This window comes from Uloborus diversus, chromosome 1 (genome assembly GCF_026930045.1).
Source record: "Uloborus diversus isolate 005 chromosome 1, Udiv.v.3.1, whole genome shotgun sequence".
Taxonomy (NCBI): Eukaryota; Metazoa; Arthropoda; class Arachnida; order Araneae; family Uloboridae; genus Uloborus; species Uloborus diversus.
Window position 1 is genome coordinate 195,969,223 of NC_072731.1, and position 23,654 is coordinate 195,992,876.

The 23,654-nt window shown below is 34.0% G+C and overlaps 2 protein-coding genes across 2 annotated transcripts in view; one reads left to right on the forward strand and one right to left on the reverse strand.

The window, feature by feature from the left end:
- LOC129218110 (oxygen-dependent coproporphyrinogen-III oxidase-like) overlaps nt 1–2,371 on the reverse strand; it is a 37,653-nt gene extending 35,282 nt beyond the window's left edge. The window contains 2 exon segments of the mRNA XM_054852310.1: nt 828–983; nt 2,342–2,371. Coding sequence (XP_054708285.1) covers nt 828–983; nt 2,342–2,371 — 186 coding nt within the window.
- LOC129224134 (cytochrome P450 302a1, mitochondrial-like) overlaps nt 901–23,654 on the forward strand; it is a 43,162-nt gene continuing 20,408 nt past the window's right edge. Inside the window, exons 1-2 of the mRNA XM_054858553.1 lie at nt 901–1,003; nt 23,476–23,632. Coding sequence (XP_054714528.1) covers nt 23,476–23,632 — 157 coding nt within the window. The 5' untranslated portion in view covers nt 901–1,003. The remainder of the gene's footprint in view (nt 1,004–23,475; nt 23,633–23,654) is intronic.

Genomic DNA, 23,654 nt, shown 5'->3' on the forward strand with positions numbered 1-23,654 from the left:
AAGCCAGAAATTTCCTCCGAGGAGGAAGGGGTTTGTGTCATAAATGGGTATGAATGTCTTATATTTACTAAATATCTGCATATTACCATGCTAGGTTTGCAAATATGGCTTCAAACCAAGAGACTTTGTAGTTTTATCCTCCAAACACCCCTCGCTGTGCCCCTGTACTGAGTTGATATAAATATACAGACAAATACTAGAGCCGCCGAAGGCGTTAGTCTTGGCGAGAAATGGTGAATAGCGCAAGAAGACGAACCATGTCGCCGACGAAGGCAGCTTGTATTTATAAAACAGTAATATCAGGCTGAGTATAACTGCCCAAATTATTTATTTACCAATATAAATTATCTATGTACTTAAATATCTTCGAGTTTTACCGCTATCTGCATTTTTTCTTTTTTTTTGTGGCTATCCTCTGTGTATAAAACCAGGGGTACCCACCTTGGGGGGGGGGGGAGTCCGCAGATTTAGCCGTTACATTTTTTAGGGGGGTTGAAGGGTATTTCTCTCTTTTTCGGAGAGTCTTTATGATACTTGGGGAGAGGTGGTGTTTTTTTCAGGAGAGGGCGGGGATGGGCATGACTGATGTAACTAATGCCTACATAATTTAGGTGACTTGAGTGCTGAAGCGAAACAGCTCTTTGTGATGCAGTACCTAAAACGCTAAAAAAATATAAAAAAACCTCTCTAGATTTTACAGCTGCATCCCAATTTTCACACGAAATGACTTCTATTCCATCCTTCGTATTACTTTCTCGCCATTATTACAGTAATCAGCAGTTTCCTCGCATTTCCAAGAAAGGCGATAAGGTTTCTTCCTGGCAAACTTTCCCGCTTTTCTTCGGAGGCGCGATTCTCGAATCTGAGGATCTTTTCAATCCAGCTTTCAACAAGGTCAGGGGCGAAACGTCGTGAGCCACGAAGTGTTGATCTTCTGATATTATTTTATCTCCTTTTCTAGCTCCCATAAAACGACTGGGCCTCTGTGAGAGACAATACAAAGGTAAAGTTTTCTTATTACATTCTTGAAATGCATATCATAGTTCTAAAACTGGTTTGAAAATTATTATATTTTTTGCTTATTACTTTACGTGAGAAAGAAGAATCTCGCAATGAAATATATATGCCATTAATGACTAATTAATGCACGATCTCACTGTAGCTATACTTTTGTGTTTTACAAAGAAAAAAAACATAACGCTTGCTAATATCTCTCGCACGGTTGTATAATCTTTTTATACATACTATGTTTAACTACAAATAGGTTGCATTTCATGCAGTGTAACATTAACTTTTAGTGTTTTGTATAAATAATATAATACTGGCATATGAGCTACATTTTGGTATTTTTTGTGTTTTAAATACTACCATGTGTACAATGGAAAACACATAAGGCAGTTGGAATTATTATAAGCAAAAAGATGTTTATAGAGTGTCATACTGCTATCGTTTAATGAGTTTACATATACTTTTAATTTCTTGTCAATTGCACATTTGAAAGTAGTTCTGAGTATATTGTATTAGTCAGTCACTCTCATGAATGATTGAGTTTAAAAAAATAAAAATGCACTTAAAACCCTAAACTTTTACAGCCTTTGCATTTATGGTGAAATTTATAAGATCCGTTGTAAATAAAGTAAAAATTGGTTTCCGAGTGAGTGCCAGTTTGCTGTGGAAATGCAAAAATGCGCTGTTTGTACACTGTAAGTGGAATTTTCTCTGTTATATAATTTTCTCTGTTCTCTGTTAACCTCTGTGCCATATTTAAGTTGAAATTTAAAGAAGTTAGTAAGAGCTTTTTCCGCTTAAGATTTATTCATTACATTTCCGATGTTTGATTAAATAGAACAAGTTTCATGTATTGTCGAGGTATATATAATTGTTTTTACAGCGTAGTACAGGAGTCAAGTATCCTTACTAATATTATAAATGTGAAAGTGACTTTGTTTGTTACCTTTTCACGCTTTAACTACCCAACCGATCACCATGAAATTTCGTATACACGTTGTCGTGGGTTCAGGGGTGAACAAAGGGTACCTTTCACTTAGAAAAAAAGTTTTCCATGATTTATATTCCAATTTTAAAGAAAATCATAAATATGACAATATCTCGTCGAAAAAAAAGTCATATTTGTTCTATTTTTGCAGCATGTTTAAGCTTTAAAAAGCTGCTCAGGATGAACTTTATTTGAAGTTCGAGGGATAGTTAGTACATTCGCCATCTTACGTTAATTTTATAATTTGAAGCGAGGCTTATCTTGATTTTTAGACTTATTTTGCGAAGTGTTTTCACCAAGGCACGCAGTAGTATTTTCATAAAACGAGTATAAAACAAGGCTTACCTTGAGTTTTGGAGAGTTATCTTGCAACATGTTTTCGCCAAGACACCAAGATAGGTACCCATTTTGTCGCCAAAATGATACATTTTGCAAAAACAAATGCATGAATGTTTATTTACAATTAAATCCATGAGTCTAGTTCAAACTGTTTTTGGCTCTAATTCATTATTACCCTGTGTGCATTAGATGTAATATAGTTTTGTATTGAATCGCAGCTATTTTTGAAACTATAAATCGCCAAAAAAAAAAAAAGAGCATAGGTTTGTCTTGCTTCAGATAAGTAATTACTTACTGGAATTTCTTCAATAGACCAGTAGAAGCCTGCCGTTTCAACGTTTTAAAGAAGGGAAGGTCTTCAATTTATACTAATTTTTTTTAATTAAAAGTATGCACACATCAACACCTTTTACTTCTTGGCCCTTACGTATTACTCAGCTAACCCTGAACTGAATGGTACTTGCGGTTAATTTCAGTTACTGCTCTTGGCAATTTTTCCAGTTGTCACCAAGTGTTTTGATGCCAAACACTACTTATGTTTTATTGCTATGTTCATGCATAAAAGAACGGTCATTTTCTGAAAGTTGCCAACTAAGTCTCAACTGTCGAAGTACCTTCCCAGAAAGACATTGGAACATGATAAAGATTTTTAAAACTTTTTATGGGTTCCAAAAGGACAAAATTGAAACTTTCGATTAAAAAAAAAGCAAAAATATAGGTAGCCATTTAAATACATCTCCCCGGCCCTGCTACCGTCAAAAAAAGATTTATTTTTCGCCAAGAACCCAAATACGTGCTGAACATTTTCTATTTAAAAAAAAAATTACTTAATGAATTGAAATATGCAAATATTTTACGCAGTATCAGAAGCTTGGCAAGTATATTATGGTGGAGTAACAGTGATTTTGGAGGTCTAACTTGCTTTTTAACGTAGCTTTAAATGGTATTTAATGGCAAAAATAGGAAAGGAAACTAAAATGGCATTTTTTTAAAATTTAGTGAACAAAGTTGGGATAATGAGGCCGTGACGAAAAATTCGAAAAACTTGGCGCCCAAGCCATTTTTAAACGTTTTATTAAAATGGTAAAAAACCGCCAAATAAATTACGATAAAAAGAACGTTAAATATCATATTAAAGTTTAAAATAATCCACCCAATAAATAAAACAAAACGCTTAAATAATAATAATAATAATTAATTTGAATTTTGACCTCTTGAATTCAAATTATGTTTTTCGCAATCACGAGTGTGTGTGTGTATGTAGGCGTGTGTGTTTATGTGTGTGTGTGGGGGGGGTATATGTGTTTGTGTGTAGACATGTCTGTTTATGTCTGTGTACAGGTATGAGTGTTTGTGTGTGTGCGGGGGGGGGAATGTGTATGTGTGTGTAGGCATATGTGTTTGTGTCTGTGCGCAGGCATGAGTGTGTGGGTAGTTGTGTGTATGTGTAGGTGTCTGTATGTATGCGTGTGTGAATGTGTTTGAGTGTGTGTATGTATTTATGAGTGTATGTGTTTGTGTATGTGTGTGTAGGCGTATGTATGTGTGTGTATGTGTTTGTGTGTGTTTGTGCGTGCTTGCATGTATGCGTGTAAGTGTAGGATATTGATGCAACTTGGAGACGGTTTTCGCTAGAGGAGCAGCATCGTGAGGCGGCCGGTCGACGGTGATGTTGCAGAGGGTGTTGGTGGGAAAATAAAATGATAGGACCTCAAAACAGTCAAATGAAAGCAATAAGCAATCATGATTGCTCAATAACATTAAAAAATCTATTAAAATGGGCATTTATCCGTCAAGTTTTTTTTTATCTCCAATCTCGCCAAGCGACCTTTTGAATTATTTTAAATTTTTGTGAAACGTTTAATGATTTTTTTGTGTTTTTAAGGATAAATGATGCTAATTAGGATATTGTGAGACGAATGTGCTAATGGCGACAATGGGGAATATTGTTCCTGTTTTAAAGGTTGTTTTATTTATGCTATTGGAACTTTTCTGGTGAAGATTTTCGGAACTATTCTTGACGGATTCAAGGAGATCATTGTTTATTTGAAAAGGCTGATGTCATTATTCTAATGGGGATTTTAGAGAGGGTTTTTCTTTCCCTATTGTAAAGTTTTATGTATTATTGTCATGTTTTAAATGGAAGTTTTCAAAAACTGCTGTGCTTACTCTGATTTTATCGGGATTTTTACTCCGATCTTTGGTTTGATGTTCTGACTCAGAGACATTTTAGAATTTGTGTTCGAATTAGGATTTTTAGTGACTGCTGACACTATTTTGGGAGAGTTACCTTTGCAATTTTAGGTGTATTTCTATCCTTATTTATTCAGGAAGAGATGAGTCACGTGATCTCCGTTCCTGACTCCGGTAAAAATATATGCAACAAATTGATCTCTTCCTGTGTTGGCCATTAACCTGAATCGATTGACAGAATCTACATCAACGTGAGCGAAGCCGCATGTAAAAAGCTAGTTAATAATAAATAAAAACTTCGGCAAATAGTGTATACTTGTAACGTGCATAAAGTCCCCATTGGTATGAATAAAATTACAAACAGATTTTTTTCCAGTTACATGCTTTGTAAAAGGTTAAAAAAAAAAAAAAAAAAAAAAAACCTCATATTTTTATTATGTTATGGGATAGTTGAATTTGATGTAAATGCAAATTAAAAACACGGACTTTCACCCTGTATTGCAAAAGTGACAGGTTACTCAACTTTTAAAAAAAATTATTTTTATTTCATATGGCATTTACGCATGATCAAATAATTTAAATTTTGTTATTCGGCTGTAGAAATTGAGAGTTTTGAGGTTTTACTAACTTGATATATTTGAAAAAGTAGTAATTGTCACAAATAGAAAGAAATTAGTTTCGAATTTGAAAACTTAAACATTTATACGAACTTTAAAAGCAATGTATTTAACTTAGTCTCCGTTTTAAATATTTTGCAGAAAATCACACCGTCATACAGGAATTCAGCAAGAGCTGGATGCCTCACTTGCAATTAACCCCATAAAACAAAAAATGGAGAGTAGTTATGCCACGGAAATATAAGTTCGTTGCTTGAGGCACCTGGGGCTCTGCCCCTTGTCCTATGGTGTGCTTTGCTGAAAGTTCCCCGGTTGGGGGCATGGCTTGATTTTGACGCAGAAGATGGTTGCTTGGATGTACGAGAGATGTGGCTTCCTCTAACGGGAGTACCATAATGGTTAGCCGAAGGCTCTTCAAAGTAAATTTTAATTAAAGTTCTTCTTTTTAAAATAAGTTTAAGGTTTTTTGAGTAGTTATGAAGAAGATGGTATTATATCCATAGGAGTGAATATGACCTCGTGTTACATTTTCTGCCATCACATGATCAGAAATATACTGAACCAAAACTTTAATATAAATTAACATGCTAAGCATTGATTAAATACTAATAAATCAGAAATGATGATATTTGTAAAAAGTGGAGTTAATCGATTTGGCCACGTGTAGAGCTATTTGTTTCGTTTTTCTAGAAGTTGTTCAAATACTTTACACGTGAAAATTGAAAACCAAGGTATGCGAAAATCTAAAGGTCATTTCAAAGTTGAAAAAAAAAAAATCTATGGGTAATGTTGTCTACCTAAATAAATTTTTTAGACGTTTTAAACTTCTAGGTTAAATGACCCAAATTTGATGGATAAGTTAAAAAAAATAATAATAATAAACACATGTACATAATATCTATAAATCGCGTTGGATTTCTTCCACTGCAAAGGGCATAATTTCATGCACTGATAAATAAGTTTCGTGTAAGTCACGAATAGTGAAATGAAGGCAACGCATTTGTAAACCACGAATAGAAAGGTGTCTTGCCAATTTTATTGCACTATGCGCATCAACGGTATTTTTTTCATCCATTATTACTGTATGAAGTAAACTATCCTTTATAATTAGATGCATTCTAGTTATTGAGTTAAAAGTCCTATTAACTCACTCACATCCAATAAAATAAAAGTTTTCTTGTCTTTTTTTCGTCGACAAATACATATATTTTTTTACCAATGAAAAATTTTCTTTCTAGTAATTTATCTACTCATTATTTTCCGTTGACTTCTTTTCTGTCTTAGTACACAATCTTGAAGCACTGTTCCTAGTTTGGAGTGTATTTGTAATTTCTAAAATGTACAAATACATAAGCTAAATTAAATTAGTCAACTGGAAATGAATGTGCAGAGCTAAGGCACAAGTAGATATCCGAAAAGAAGCAAAGCCCGATTAAAATATCACGGACCCTTAGGCCAAATCTCAGAGTGAAGATCGGTTGAGACTGCATTCCACTTTGAAATCAGTAGGGGCTGCCGCAAGCACGAGTCACGTGGGGAGCATCAAACTTCTTTCTCCTTGGTGCCCTACATTTATTGGCAAGTGTTTGAATGCTATAGGTTGCAAATTTTAATCTTTCCGCTTCTTGAAATCTATTAAAGAACACTTGCAAGGGGCCATTCATTAATTCCGTAAGGGTCCGGAGGGGGAGGGGGGATTAGAAAAACCTCTACGCACCCTTACTTCAGGGGGGGGGGAGGAGAGCAAACCCATTCATAAGTAATATTTTCCAAGTCGATATTTTATATTAGAAATCGGGCGGTAAGTGGTTTGCAGGGATCACATTTCATTTGCGTCTGGAAGGAAAAAACGTACTAAGATTATCTGTTTTTTACTTGTTTTATAAAGAATGAATTGCGTAAAATATAATAATAGAATTGCACTAGGTATGGTATGTTTTATCTATAATTAATATCGCATCACATAATACTCTTCTGTTTGTGAAAATTGCAGCACCATAAAGGAAGCATCATAGTTGAATGAAATTTAATACACAGTTGAGTGGTAATGTTACAAATAAATGATTACATTTTCAAACCAAACAAACAATAAAAAGAGATAGAAATTAGTATTTTGTGTGGCAACCACGCGCCGCAATAAGAGGTACTACATGACTCGGCATGGAGTGAAACAAAGTTTGAATATCTGCCTGCGGAAAGGTATTCCATATTGTTTGTATGCACAACCAAAGTTCGTCTGTCGAAGCAACAGGACGAAGATCACGAGCGAGACGCCGCCTAACGAAATCCCACACATGTTCAATCGGTGACATATCCGGGGAATATGCAGGTCAAGGAAGAAGCTGTACCTCTGCGAATCAAGGTAGGATTGGACAGTCCTGGCGACATGTGGACGGGCATTATCCTGCTGGAATACAGCCGCTGGCAATCCTTGCAGGAAAAGAATAGCTTCGGGCTGTAAACTTCGTTTATATATCGAGTACTGTTCAAATTGCCCACAATTCGTAGCAATTGTGATCGTCCATGATATACTATGGCACCCCAGACCATAACTCCGGGTGTTCGTAAACTGTTGCGTTCGTTAATTCACTCCGGAATGTGCCGTTCACCGGCATAGCGCCTGACACGAATTCGGCCTTCATGGTGCCACAAATTGAAGCGGGATTTGTCAGAAAAGACGACCTGCTGCCAATCAGCACTCCAGCTCCTATGCACATTGGCCCATTGTAGCCGCAGGCGGCGATTTGTTTTGCGTGAGAGGAATCCTGTATAAAAGAATCCTTGCGCGCAGCCCATGCTGCAGTAGACGTCTCCAAATTGATGAAGCGCACAATGAAACACCTGTAGCTGTTGACCACTGTGCTGCCAATTGTCTAGAAGAAACTGTGCGATCCGTCAGCGCCATACTCACCAGGTGTCTGTCATCGCGAGCTGACGTCATATTTCGGGGTCCACTCCCGGATTTCCGAGCTGTCCGACCATCGTCCGTCCACTGCTTCCAAACACGCATGATTGTGCTGCTGTTACGCTGCACACGAGCGGCTATTGCACGATAAGACAATCCAGCTTCACGAAGGCCGACGATTCTGCCCCGTTCAAACTCCGAAATGTCCTCAAATGTCGCTTTCTTTCGTCGAAGAGGCATAGTAAAGATTCAGTTAACGTTTACTCTAGCATATATCCACCGATAATCATACACGCCTCGCTACAGCCGTCTTTTTATATTCGGTTCGATCCGCCGTTCAGAGGGCGCTGCTCAGCATACACATGCGCTACCGATCAGCAATTCTAATCATTTGCATATCATGCCCTACTTTACATTTTCTGCAATTTTCAGCTCAATCGCGTAATTTCTTCGTGCTGATGCAATTTTTACACAAACAGGAGTATATATTTGAAAAATAAAAATCTTTGATGAACGTCAAACAGAAAGTTTCAGTGTGACTTATCCTTTTCTAACAACATTTTTTGTTCTGAAAATCGAAATGGAATCTTACGAAAGAATAGGGGGAGGGGTTTGGAAATTCTAACATACCCTTACATGGGGGTTGAAGGGGGAGGAAGGTCAGAAATTGCCAAAATCATCCTTAAGTATTATTGAATGGCCTTCAACGTATAAACAGTTTGCTACAGGCATAATCCAAGAACGGCAAATGGGAAAATAAATTTTCCACTTGTTCCAAATTAGTTTCTAAAAGTTTCAAAAAAAAAAAAAAAAAATGCAATGAATGCATATGAATTTATCAGAAAGCATTCATAATGTCTTATGCAAATAATACAATAGAATATTGAGGGAGTATTTCATTTAAAATAAAACACACGATTGCAATATTTACTGTCTAAATTTTATTTATAACATAAAACCAGAAACAAGAACTTCCTATTTATCAGAAATAAACTATACAAATTATTCGTTTTCAATTATTTGAGTACACAAACCAGAGTCATAAATCCATAATATTGGAGGTGCCGATCCCTCTAACAGCACAGCCTCAAATGCCACGTAGTCCCCCCTCCGAATTAGACCCCTCCCCCCAAAAGACCCCGTTAAAATAACCTTCTGCTAAAAATTGCATTAGCCTAGTTTGTGCAATCTCCCCCCCCTCTCGTGGACACCTCGAATCGCTAATGATAATTCATACAAAAAAAATACCGATTAATACAGTTTTGCTTGCAGTTTCACTGACCCTTAAATAGTAAACTGAATTGTATTTCCCTACGAAGAGCATTCATCCGACCATGTAATATTAGTATGAAGCTTAATTTAAGTGAGAAAGAAATCCCAACTTGAATTGAGGCAGTGAAAAGCTAAGAGATGTAAGTGGACATTTTCAAGTTTTGAGTAAAATGCGTTTGAAGATAACGTCCTAGGTAGGCAGTACGGAAACAGAATTTTGAATAATTTCTTTTAACTCTTTAAGACCGGGAGGGGGGGAATTTTTTACTACAGTTAGGTCCTGACTTTTTCGACCAAGCTATTTTGAAAATGGAATCGTCCACTCTGAGACCCCCTTCGGCAGCATCTCGTCAGTTCTTGTGTGCACTAATTACAGGAGGCGTGGTAAGCTGTCACCTTAATCGCTGTCGCTCTTCAGGCGTGCAGCCTTTTTCGCTATTTCCCTAGGCTAGTGTTTATCGCGTATGTTGGTTCAGCTGATAGGAATAAAACATCTGAATTGCAAAAAAAATATTCAAAAATCAAAAGCAACTTCGGAGGGGGGGGGGATAGAACAAGTCGCGTGAATGAAAAAGATGAATATAAAAGTTTCTTCATTTCCCCCTTCCTCCCCGAAATGCGGGCATCTTCACAAGATAATGGTTATCAATCCTTGTAGTTGTATCAAAGATACGCCATTGGGAATTGTACATCACTGTCACTTGTCCCATCAGTTGAAAATACTTCGGTCGGAAAGAAAGGATCTTTGAGGTGGTCTCACAGCGTGACTTTCTATCAGTTCCTAACTATATTGCTAATAAGTTCGTTTTTTTTTTTTTTTTTTGGATATCATGTTCAGCCTACAGCGCAAAATGCCTAATCTTTTTAGCAGCTTTAGTTTTTGGAAACATTTCTCCCGATTTCGATTGATTAAAAAAGTTTGAGCACAGCCAAAAACTTTTATTCTTCTGCAGAATAATAAATTATAAAACATATAGTTCTTTTTGATACACGTTTTCCTTTTTTATAAAGTTATTGAAAAAGGCTATAATGAAATTATAAAACATTCTTTTTTCAGAAATTTAAATATTTTTTAGATTTTTAAGAGATATATTTTAGAATTACAGAAAATCAGAAAAAAGATATGTAACAGGGACATGACGAGAGAAGGTTTGCCGGGTTGATTCCCAAATCCCTTAACTTTCGCATATTGATTGTAAATCTTAATATATGTTATACACATATATTAGCCGCCTTCAACGCGTAGATGATATTAATCATAAATAAGAACATTACAGTTCAAGCACAAGCTTAAGATTTATTATGCAATAATTTAAATTTTCCAATTTCAATCAATTCCATTTGCACAAACTGATGAGAATAATTACTGAAAGAATGTTTTTGAAAATATTTTCAAACATTTGGAAGAAATTGCACCCCTATCTCCTCTTTTTCATTTCTGAGTATACTACGGACAAGTAATAAAAGCTATCCCAGTCAGGAGGAAAAAAAAGGAAAGTTAAAAGAAAATAATAGAAAGATAATTTTTCAAGAGTAATAATGAAAAAAAAATCTTTTCCTCAAAAAACGGGGGTTAAGAGAATGGTTAGTGGGGAAGCCACGAAATCTTATTTATTTCCCCCCTTTTTTTCTTTTTTAAAATAAAACTAGTCTATGTAATTGGATTTTGACATTACTTATTAAATGACAGATAAAAATGGAGTTTGGCGTCAAAATTTGGGATGAATAGCCTCCGTAGACTAACTCTTCCAGGGCCGGATTTAGTGGAGGGCAGGCGTGGCTACTGCCCCGGAGCCTCCACAATAAAATGTTTACAAAATATCCTTGCTTTCACGGATCGAAAATATCGGATACATACATATATATCAAAATATTCGATATACAGTAGAAGACCATTATAACGCACACCTTGGGACCAAAGCTTTTGCGTCATACAGGTTTTTGCGTTATATAGGTCATTTCACAAATTTTGAAACTAAAGTTCAAAATATGTCTCTATATTAGCACTTCAGAATGAGTTTTATCTGCAATGAGTATTAAAGCACCAACATTACAATTAGTTATTCACAAATAAATATGTTTCACAATCAAACGAAAGTGCATTATCCTGCACTTCTGCTGGCTTCTTGGTTTGCATAACAGCTGCATTTGCAGAGAGCCATCTGGTATTTTCTGTTTACTGTAAGGGGGGTACTAATTTCCATTTAAAAGCTTTGGATTAAGATGGAAAGATGAAAAACTGTTTCAAAATAACAATTTTTATGTTTGCATAACAAAACAGAGGTTTTTTTTTTTTTTTTTTTACTTCAAAACCTATTGCTTACTTCTGGAAAGTTGTACGGTTTATAGAGAATTGCGTTATATAGGTCGGCGTTATAATGGTCTTCTACTGTATATCAAAGTATCGGATATTTTCGAAAATATGATGATCTTTTCGAACCCTGATTAGGGGCCTCCACTCCTTTGTTTGCCCCGGGGCCACCACACTTCCAAATCCGGCCATGAACTCTTCCAATTATGATCTTCATTCCAATGAAATAACATAAGAAAAATTCATTTTTTTTTTTTTTTTTTTTTTGGAGTTTTTTGGTTTTATTCCCGCAAAATAAATTAATACGTAAAATCAATCCGAGTAGAAATAATTTTTCAGTCGATTGTAAATTTTTAACTCTGAAAAGTGAGAGGGCAAGGCCCCTTTACTTTTGAAAGTAAGGTAAAATTGCCCCCCCCCCCCCTCCAACCCACAAGTTGCCATGGTTATCGTATATAACTAGCTAATCGAATATGATAAAGATGAGAACATACAACTTTTTAACATAGAAATGCAAGATAGATAAATCTGTACTGAACGAAAGTTTTCTTGTTTTGATGCAACTCTGAAATCGCTTAATTATTATTGACAACATTTTAATATTGGGGGAAGGAGGTGACATTTGTTTTCTCTTAAAAAATCAATCAATTCTAAATTAGTGCTAAAAGTGTAAATGCAACAGATGTAGAAGCACATATTTAGATTTTCTTTATATTTATCAGTAAGTAAAATGCTGTATGACATGATTTTAAAAAAATATTCCCTACAATTTATTCTGGTGATGTTTTCCTAAATAATGCCATTTATACAGAAGTAAATGTGTACTTTAATTTGTTTGAAGAATTTAACAATTAATTTATATTTTCAAGGAAACAAAGTTGTGGGATGTGCTACTGAAAGCAAGAGATAATGTCTTTATAAATTGATTAAATGAATTTAGGAAAGAATTAAATCCGATTTTTTGGTGTTTGTTACACTACAATCGTTAAAGGAATATTACAATGTGACTTAGCGCCATTAGAAATTTCTGTTTACCCCACTTCAGAGACAACTGTTTTTGAAGATTTAAGCAGATTGTCATTTTTCACCTTTTTTTTTGTAAATCATGGTTCTGAATTTACATGTTGACAAACTGACTGAATTTCCCAAATTAATGAATAACATGTTGTTCAGAAGAAAACTAGAAAATGCTATTTTGTGATTAAATTTTTATAAGTGCAAATATATATTATATTGCTAGCAAGTATCACTTTACTCGAAATTTTGAACTCGAAAGGTAAAGTGGATAATACGGTAGTTTGTAAATTGTATAATATCGTTACAAAATTCTTTTCTTTTGACCATTCTGAGAGAACTAGTATCTAAGGCATTTTCTTTAGTCACCCGTGCGACCTGAATACTGGAGTTGGTTGACCCATGCATACATTTTTACATGTTATGTGTGTTTTAAGTCCTTATGGAATTATGACCTCCTATGTCACTTTTTGAGGGGCACTACTGTTTGGGTAACAGTTGTGTGGTGGGGTGCAGTATATTTTCACGAGCAAGTTAAAGCTCTGGGCAGATTTGTTTTGTTTAGATGCCTTCCAAGCTCTGATTTGCTGAGTACTACTTTTAAGTTTCTAAAACTGGAAAGAAATAAATACATTTGGGTTGAAAATAAAAATAATGAAAATAGAAAAGGTTAATAGATGGCGAAATATTGCAAGTAGTAATTGCACACCCGTGTTTCGAAGTTCCTTGTAAACCTGAAGCATGTATATGCAGTTATTTACAAAGTTTGTGCTTTAATGTTGAACGAATTATCATAAAAATTATACAAAACATTAATTTATAAATCCTAGAATAGAATTTATTTTTAAAAAAGTGGTACAAAAAAGTGAGGATTAGAAGTGGAGGAAATTGAAACGAAATCGTACAACGCATTCATCTGTTCTCATTTTTTGAGGAAGCCAAGCGACATCAAGTCATTAGCAGCTCCCCATTCATGCAGTTGTCGCTATCACTTGCTAAATAGCTATCGGCTAGAAGAAAGGGTCTTCTTCGGGGAGGTCTCGCAGTAGGGTGTCTTCTTCTACCCACCACCCCTGAATTCGCAGAACTAGGCCGGATACGGGCGGACTCGGATCTAAGCTACAAAGCCGTATACGGCCGGCCTCGGTCTTAAGGAGTTAAGGTTTGTTTCAGCTAGTATAATAGATAACATTTACTATACAAAAGTATGTAATGAAGAACAATATTACAGCGCACGCTGAAAGAAAGTTACTATCAGAACCTGACTAGGTTGTCACGACTAATTGACCGAAATGTTATTTGAATCCGACCATTCCGAATGTTATGCAACCTTGAAATACCGAAAGAAATTTTCAGAATTCTGTGCAAGGGTTGTGAGGCTACTAAAGATCAGCTACACAAATGGGCCCCATTATTAATATAAGGGATGGTGGAATAGAGCAAACTATACAACAACGGGCTGCGAAAAAATCAATACGCGTCTAATTAAGGGTTAAAAATCTCATATTCTGTCAAAATTTTCATAACAATTAACTAACCCATACAGTTGAAGCATTCAAGTTTATTACATGTAACCTCTAATGATAACTATTAAATTATATTGTAGCATCATTTTTTTCTTAATGATGAATTACTGACTGGTATACGAAAACGAAATTCAAAAATTTCGTTTTTGTCGAATACATTCAAATACGTCAGATACGTCGAAATACTCAAAACGAAATTCAAAATGTCCCAATAGCAAAATCATGTTTCGTTATATCTATCCTTTATTTTCCGCAAAAGCAACAGATTTCGGTGTACACACCAAGTCTGATTGGAAGCCAATTATCTGGGCGATCCTAATCATCATCCACTGTTGCATCTCATCAATATCATCCTTTGAGAAGATGTCATACACTTATTAGTATACGAAAATGCCATTCCACTGCATTGCCAAGTTTAGGAGTGAAAAAAAAAAAAAAATGTAATTTTTTTTTTCTTGGACCTCAATGTTCAAAAGTATCCGGACTCCACTAAAAACTTCTTAGCCGACCCCTGCCTTAGGCGTTTGTTATACAAAAAAAGGACCGACTACGGACTTGATCGCTAGACGATTTGATAGAACAATCTACCGCTCTACCGGCTGTGCTATCCAAGTCTCCTTTGTAACGATGCAAGAGCAAATTTACTTTAACCGGTAAAATCCATCCGCTTTTTCAAAAGTGTATTTGTTTTAAGGAGGCGAAATGTAAACTATTTATTATTTTTTCGCCAAAAACGGGGAAAAAGTCTTTATAATGATACTTTGCTTTACTTTGATGAAGAAGTATTGCAGTTTTGTCATCCCTCCCCCACACAAACACATACGCACACACACATAAAAAAAAAAAAAAAAAAAAAAAAAAAAAAAAAAAAAAAAACACGTTTTCAAAAATAACGTGGGGTTAACTAGGGAGACTTGACCCAATTTTTGTTTTTTTATTTTCCATTTTTCTTTTTTTTTGCAGAATAGTAAGAACGAAATAAAAAATATATATGTATATATATATATATATAGATAGTTTGTCATTTTTCACATTATTATGAATAAAAATAAGAGCATAGGTCTAAAAAGAAATGGTAAAAAAAATTATATTCCTCAAGTCTGTATATGGGTCAAGTGTCCCTAGATCTAGGGAGATTTGACTCAACACTTAGGGAGACATGACTCATCTTTATGAATGTAAGAAGACTCATAGATACGGAAATCAAAATCTTAGGTTTGATGGTGTTTTTTGCTTTAATAAGTAATACTTCAAGTAAATGAACAAATGTTCACTCTTTAGGTGAAGTGTTACACATTTTTTAAAAATTAATCTTATTCCACATCAGCAGAAAATCAGAAGTCTAATTCAAAACTTTATCAGCTCAGACCTAAACAATATTTCAGTTATTTTAATAAGTAACAAATCATTGGGCATAAAAGATTATTAGTATTTAAGTAATCTGTCAAATAAAAACAATTTATTAGACAAAACTATTTTAGTTACCCATTAGGTAAAAAAAAAAAAAATCAGGCCTTTATATTCACAATCTTAGAGGTTTTACTTAAATAAAATAAAATCATTAGGCCTAAATCAGAATATTAGCTATTCATAAACGAAAATTCATAGCAAAAACATCAAATTATTCTTTGGGTCAAGTCTCCTTATTTAATTTGAATCAAAGCTCCCTAGGTAGCTTTCTTTTGTTTACCCAACATTTTTACCAACTTTGGTCAATAAAATCAAATTATTACGTCTAAATCACAATATTTTAGCTATTAATTTTGAAAAAATCCTTGAAAAAAGCATCAAATATCAAATTAAGCAAAAACATCAAATTCGTCCTTGGGTCAAGTCTTCCTAGTTAGCTTGGGAGAAAGCTAACTGGGTAGTTTTCTTTTGTTTGCTTTAATTTTTTAGTAACATAGATTAAAGCTATATCAAACTACTGCAGATCAATATATAGCTATAGAAAAATGACTACAACATGAAAACTTCTAAAATTCATTCCCCTCAAAACTGGAGGTTAAAATTTAGCAAAAACCAAGAACTTCAAACTTTATTCATTCCCCTCAAAACTGGAGGTTAAAATTTAGCAAAAACCAAGATCTTCAAACTTTACTTGAAAGGTGCAGTATCATTTAATACTGAATTTCTTGTAAACCACTGATAACTCTGAAATGGCTTCGCCCTGTAAAATACTTTTGTGTGATTGGTCAACCAATAATATTTCTAAAACTTTCCCAAACCATCCTTTTCATGGTAAAAATAACCATGGGTCAAGTCTCCCTATGAATCAAACCTCCCTATTTTCCCCTACACAATGTTTCCCGATTTTTTAAATAATTTTGTTATAATGCATTGATATTGTTCGCTTACTTCATCTTCTTATTTTGGCTAACTTAACGATATTTGTATGCATGTACATTTATGTATCAGAACAATTTTGAATCATTTGAAGTGTGATCTCTATGGCAACTCCTCAACATTAAATTAAGAAACATGGTATTTTAGTTAGCAATTCAGTGCAGGAGCGCCGACTTGCAAAAAATATTGCACGGGGAGGGGGGGGGGGGGGGCTAGACGTCTTCGGGAGTCTAAGGTGTATGTGATCCTAAAGGGCCTCCCCTTCCCTCCCTCCCAAAAAGGATCATTTTTTCCCCCTTGAAAATGCCAGTTTACATATTTTCTTTTCTTCTTTTTCGAGATCGTGGTTTCAAAAATGCAGTTTAATACCATGATCGATAAAATTCGGAAGTGATGTTATTGAAAACGCAACTCTATTCTATCTGTGATGATATGAGGGGAAGGAATGGGATTGGGAACTCTCCTTTGAAATTTTCTATATAGAAGTTCCAAAATACAATTCCAGGCGATCTTTGGTGATGTTAGGGAGAGGATGGTTTGGAGGATTTCCTTTGGTTCCAATTTCTCGAAACATTAGTGTTAATAATAGTATTTTGAGGCATTCTTTGGTAATGATAGGGTACAGAGACTTTTCCCCAATAATTTTTTGAAACTGAATTTCCAAAACCACAATTTTAGGCAATCTTCAAAGATGTTTTGTAAAAAGGGGTTAGAGGTTCCCCCAGGAAAATTTGAACTCTCAGTCCTAAAAACTCAGTTGGCCATCTTTGGTGCCGTTAGGCGAAAGAATGGATATTCAGAGCATTTCGCCGACATTTTTAGAAATTAAAGTTTTAAAAATGCAACTTTAGACCGCCTTTTAGCGATATTATTATAGACTATATTTTATAACGTTAGGGGAAGGGGAGGGGTTTGGAACCCGATCAAGGAAATTATTCGAAATTGGAAGTCTTAAAAATGTGATTTTGGGCCCGCTTTGATGACTGTAGGCTTGCTGACCCAAAAAGTTCGGTACTCTTCTCTAAATTTTTTTTAATTGAAAATCTTAAAACTGAATTTTAAAGTGTCTTTGTTGACGTTTTAGAAATAGGGTTTTGGGGACTTCCCCCGGAATTCGACCTTTATTTTAAAGTGTAATTTTATAGGTAGAGCATCAGTCACAAAAGGTAGGGCATTACTGCCTACCCTCATACATTGCTTGCTTGAGGCTGTACATTTTAAACCCACTTTTGAAATCCGCCAAACTCCTCCCCCACATATTTGACGCACCGTAAAGCAGTTCTCGTAAATCCTAAAAAGTCAAGTCTAGGCAGACGAGAACATCTCTTAGTATATTTAATTGGGCCTTTGCCTTAATATTTAAAGTTTCACAAAAGCCAGCAAATTTCTCAAATGTCACAATTCTCAATGACACTCGTTAAGCAAAAAGAAATTTGTCTTCACATTTAGCACTCCTCAAGCAAAAGCACTCGCCACTCTCTCTAAAAAATGACTCACAAACACAAATTACATGGGGGCGGGGGAGGGGGACGAGCCCCCACAAGCCCCATGGAGTCGGCGCTAGTGACTCAGTACTTTTATTAAGGTTTTTTACATTAGACATAATGAAAGATAACGTTCACTGCTCTTGTTTTGTATTAATAATATTAACCTAATTTGCAATGTAACTGATTTCTTAACTTGTTGTGGGTCTACTTAGGGTGATTTTCAAATGCATTGGCATTAGGGTCGACACAGTTTGAAAAAGTTTATTGTAATAAACATAAAACCTTTTCTAGGTATAAATTCCTTACAATGGGGTCGTTTCCAAATTTTAAAAGTATTTTTTTCTGAAAGAGCATGCTTAAAAACATAGGATCTGAACATTTTTTTAAATAATTTATTTAAGTTTAATATTTTTAAAAAATTACTGAAACCGTTGCGCTTTTATTGTTTACACTTCTGTCGTGTGACATCACAAATGATGAAATGCCATTCGCAGAACAAAATATATAATTCGCATCTTTACTCATGTGCATTGGCAACGATATGGTTGATAGCAAGCGTAGAACGCAATTTTAATTCGCTGCTTGATTATCACGTCACAAAAACAAGGCTTTGTTAAAAATCGGACATTTTAAAAAATTAATAAAAAAAAAAAAAACGTTGGGAAAATGAAAGTATTTTCTGGATCCATGCAATTTTTTTTGCTCATTCTATCCATTTCAATGACTAAAAGTAGTACATTTGAGTGAAGGAAACCACCCCATTTGCAGCTTTCTTATCAGGTAATTATTTGTGAGTTAATTAGTTTAGATTTCAGAAATTCCAAAAAACGTCTTGGCAGGTCACCGTTTTTCTCATGAGTGTTACCTTTATAAACCATTCTGTAATTTCTTTTTTAAAATTAACTAATCCACCAAATCTTGATTAAACTATCTTAAATGCTCATTTTTATGTCAAATTGGTTAAACTATTTATTTATTTAACAAGTTTTAAGTATTGTAAAAAGGTTTTTCTCATGAGTGTTACTTAGTTTTATAAATAAAGGGTAAAGTTAACGATAAAAACATATTAAATTAAACATTAAATGTTTTCTTTGCAATTACCATGAGTAGGTAAAAAAAATTCAATATTAAAACCAAGTTTTAAAGGTTAAAGAAAAAGTTTATTAATACAAAGGCTAAATGTTAGTAACACTCATGACACTCATGAGAGATGAACTCATTAAATTATTTACGTACAGAAATTTCATTTTTGCAAACATTAGCTTTGTGTCAGTGTTCACTCTTCAAATTTTGATAAGAGTGAATTTGTTATACATATGTGTGTGTGTGTGTGCGTGAAAAATATATCTCTTTGATGAATATATGAGTTACAAGGTAATACAATCTATAAACTATGGATCTACTCATTTTTTGGGGTGCCTTTTATTATGAATGTCAATCCCTTCTTATGAATTTTACCTGTTAAAACTGACATACTCATTTTACCTGTTAAGTCGGACTCTATAGAAGAATTTTTCGCTGAAAAATATTCTATCGGTGTTTTTGAAAATTTAATTAGGTCTCTTGTTTCCTTAACAGAAAATACATTACAGCCTAATTGTATATTTCTATGCTTAAAAAAATATTACAAAATAAATGGGGAACACTTATGAGATATGATTAAAATGTCTTCCCATTGAATTGTACAATGTACATTTTAATGTACAACATATAAGGACTAAATATATCTATTTTTAGACTTACAAATTCTAAGAAGAAACAAATATGGCTTCCCTAACACTGCCGATAACTACAATAAAGAAATATTTTGCACATAAAAAAATATTTAATTCCCTGTGTTAACACTCATGTGTTGCATATAAGGACACAAACTGCATTGAAATTTTAAACTGTTAAATGAGCAGTTCAGTAAAATATCTTTCAGCTGTGTGTAACTAACAAATATTTCTTCCTTCTTCAATGCACAAAAAGTAAAAAAAGCTGCTTGAAAGCGTATTAAAAAAATTGTGAATTTTCTACTCAAAACAGGGAAATTTCCGTTACTAGCTAACTAAAGTAATAGAAAAGGCTTATTAATCTACGATCATTGAAAAAAGCCCTGAATGCAATGAATTAAGTGTAAAACAATGCCTTGCCACATGCTTTTGCAATGCTAAAAAAAAAAAAATATATATATCAATATAAAAATGAACGGATAAAGTCAGGACACCAAACTGTCAATCGTTTTGAAAATCACCCCTTTAATTAAAAAAGTAAGTTGTATGAAAGTTAATTTTTTCTCTGAAGGCTACAGGTAACAAAAATGATTGCTTACGTAAGTTTAATTTGATAAAGTAAAGGAAAAAGTTCCTAGCAGCACCATTTGTGTCGCAAACACAATCGAAAAGGTCATTTAATTATTTAACAACCTTAAAATCGCACTTTTTAATAGTTTTACAAATACTTGAGTAACAATGCCAGCATCATTGCTGTCAGCTAAACTGGCTGATAGCGATCATTAAGGTACTTTTACCAGAATTCTTCAATCTTTAATGATACATTTTTTTCAAGAAGTTTGTAGGACTTATTTCTCTTTTTTACAATAAATATAAAATGTAAGGGTAAGAGGGGGGAGGGTGACAACGTTTTCAGGGCAAAAGCGTTTGTTCATTTTATGGTTCCAATCTTAACATTTGATTCTGTTAGCCAGTTTGTTGGAATGCGGTAGGAAGAAAATTTGCTTACATAAGGAGGAACCGGTTTATCTTAATGCACAAAATGTGAATTCAAACAGGTTAAAAACGGTAAACAATTTTTTCCTCTCCGACATTTCTCTATTTACTGATATACTTTACTAAGGAAACTACACCTGCGTACAGACATTCAAATGAGGAATCTTCTTTTTTCGGAGTCCCTAGTGTTGATACAGTTCGTCTTAATATTTCTGTAGTTGAAGTAAGTTAGTTACTTTGACTTCTGAGATTGAAAAATTTTGTAAGTTTCATTTTTAATCTAATTATTTTTTTTCTGAAAATAACACTTTCAGTTTTCCAGTAGCTTTTCAAAAATGTTTTCAATGGCAAGTGAGTAAGAGTATCATATAGTTTTCTGGCTTTTTTTCTATCGTTTTCATTGCAGATGGAAGTTTAAAGTGATCATCCTGAAAGCATATAATAAAACACTGATTTGTAAACAATGATAGCAAAAAAAAAAAAAAAAAAAAAAAAACCTATTGTATAAGAAATTTTAAAACACGTGGAATGGAATGTTTTACTTTTTTCTTTAGTATTGTTAATTGCCGCAAGGTAGCGTATTCGAGCTCTGCAGTTGCGAATCAAAATAACTGGAGTGAATGCGGATGCAGTCTGATTGCTATGAAAAATATTATTGGCCGCTTTAAATATCCGTATAAGATAAATTATGTGTTCAAAGACGTGAAGGGTGTAACATTCATTTTAATTGTGATACATACAGTCATGAATGTTAAAATGTTGGAATTCATTGACTGTGTTGGATTGCATTACATACAATTACTAACGTACTTAATCTCAACGCTATTTTTTCAATATGCTGTGAAGAGCCACATGATTTTACAGAACCTCCTGCAACTAGCGAGCCGCAGGTTGCTGACCCCTGTTTTAGAAGTTTGTTTAAGAAACAGAAAGTGATTGTAACTTATCATTGATATAATGACACATTGAAGATGGATTAGATATAACTAGATCACATAACTGCTTCTGTTAAGATTTTAAACTTCATTGCCTTATCATGTAATTGGAGAAGCAAGATTCGTAGCTAGGGATATTTCAATATACAGGGTGTTCCATTTTAACCTGCAAGACCTTTATTTTCGCAACCGTTAGTCCTAGATGTATACTTCCAATCGAAAAAATGCTCAAAATCAGATGCAGAGTTAAGGTATTGAAAGCTTGAAGTAAAAATAAAAATAATTCAAAAAATACAAAATTTTTTTTATACGGGCCCCAGGTCTCTTAACTTATATTTAGGGAAATAATCTGCCAATATTAACCGAGATATGAAACGCAGCGTTTTGTGACTTACATCACTTTTCACTCGTCTTCAATAACACCTTTGGGGGGAAAATATAGTAGTTAACAAATGTTTCGAATTATATGTGTGCATAGCGTGCTTTTTGGAATTTTTCGAGGTTTTGTAATGTGCTTTTTAGTATTTCGGCATGACATTTGCATTTATTTTTAAATAGCAACGAAAAGTATTATTACCTTGTTTTTCTTACTTTGACGACCTGTCATTCTTCTGAAAGAGCGATAAGTTCCAGTCTCATCTTCTGTATGGTCCCTTAAATCTTTGAACAGGAATATCTCCTTGAGTTTTGGCAGCACAAATTTCAAGTTTTTTTTTGTATCAGCAATAGTTTTCAAGATAGATTATTTCTCTAAATATAAGTTAGAGGACCTAGGACCCGTATAAAAAGTTAAATTCTGTACTTTTTGACTCAATTTTATTTTTGCGAACGTCAAAAACATACCGAACCGTTCGACCCGAAAATGGCATTAAATGGCTCTTTCTATCCGAAATAATTATACGATTCTTTTTATTTATGTCCCATTCGAAAGCCCGCAAAAAATACCTCTGAAATAGATTTACTTCCTTCGAATTTCGAAAAAAAAAAAAAAAAAAACAAAGCTGTAAAATTACCTCGAAAAAAAGTTGAAAGCACTTTTAAGCCTAATGGAACTCCAGTAGCAAATCGGAAATTTATCGTTTGCCAACGAGCTTAATTTAAATCAGCGTGAATAAAATCATTATTGAGCTGTTGCCATTTTTTTCTCGATTATAAACAAATAAAATTCTTGCTTTTTGCTTTGAAGTAAAACTTTCTCTTTTGATTAATTTTTGGCCATTTACTTTTTTTTTTTTGACTAGCGCTGTATATGGTAGCAACAAATTTATCTATTCTTTATGCCTTCGTATGACTTCAGTGCTGCATCGGTTTTAGTGAACAAACTTCGATGGTGATATACATATGTCTTCGAAGATGGGGGATGAATATTACCTGTTTTAGCTATTTAACCTACTCACAGGAGTAAAAAGAAACTTGATTTTAATTGTGATGCAAAATGTCATGAGCACTAAATTATTAAATTTTATTGCTCATTAATTATAGATTATACAGTAGAACCTCTCAATAAGGGACACTAAGGGGACCAGACATTTTGTCCCTTAAATAGAGGTGATCCTTATTCGGAGGTGGATGATTTGATGCATGCTGTGTACTAAGTAGTATAATATCACAATAAGCATTACCTATTAACGCTTAAGATTAAATGCTGAAAATGTGTCATTATGTTAAATAAAATCCATAATTATTCAACTGTGTAAGTTTATATTATTTTATTAACTACAATTTAATCAAAAATTTTGTAATGGAAAAGTTTTGTAACGTAGAGAAATATATTTGAAGTAATTCATTACATGTAACTAGCCCGTTTTTACCTCTTTTTTTAGATGCGTTCAACAACCAGTAGGATATTTTGGAGATCGTTAGCAATAGCTGCAGAGAAAAGCTGTCCTTTGGAAAGTAATGTTAAGTCATTTGGAGAAATACCTGGACCTAAACCTCTGCCCTTGCTAGGAAATATATGGAGGTACTTTCCATTAATTGGTAAGAAGAAAACACTTTCCAG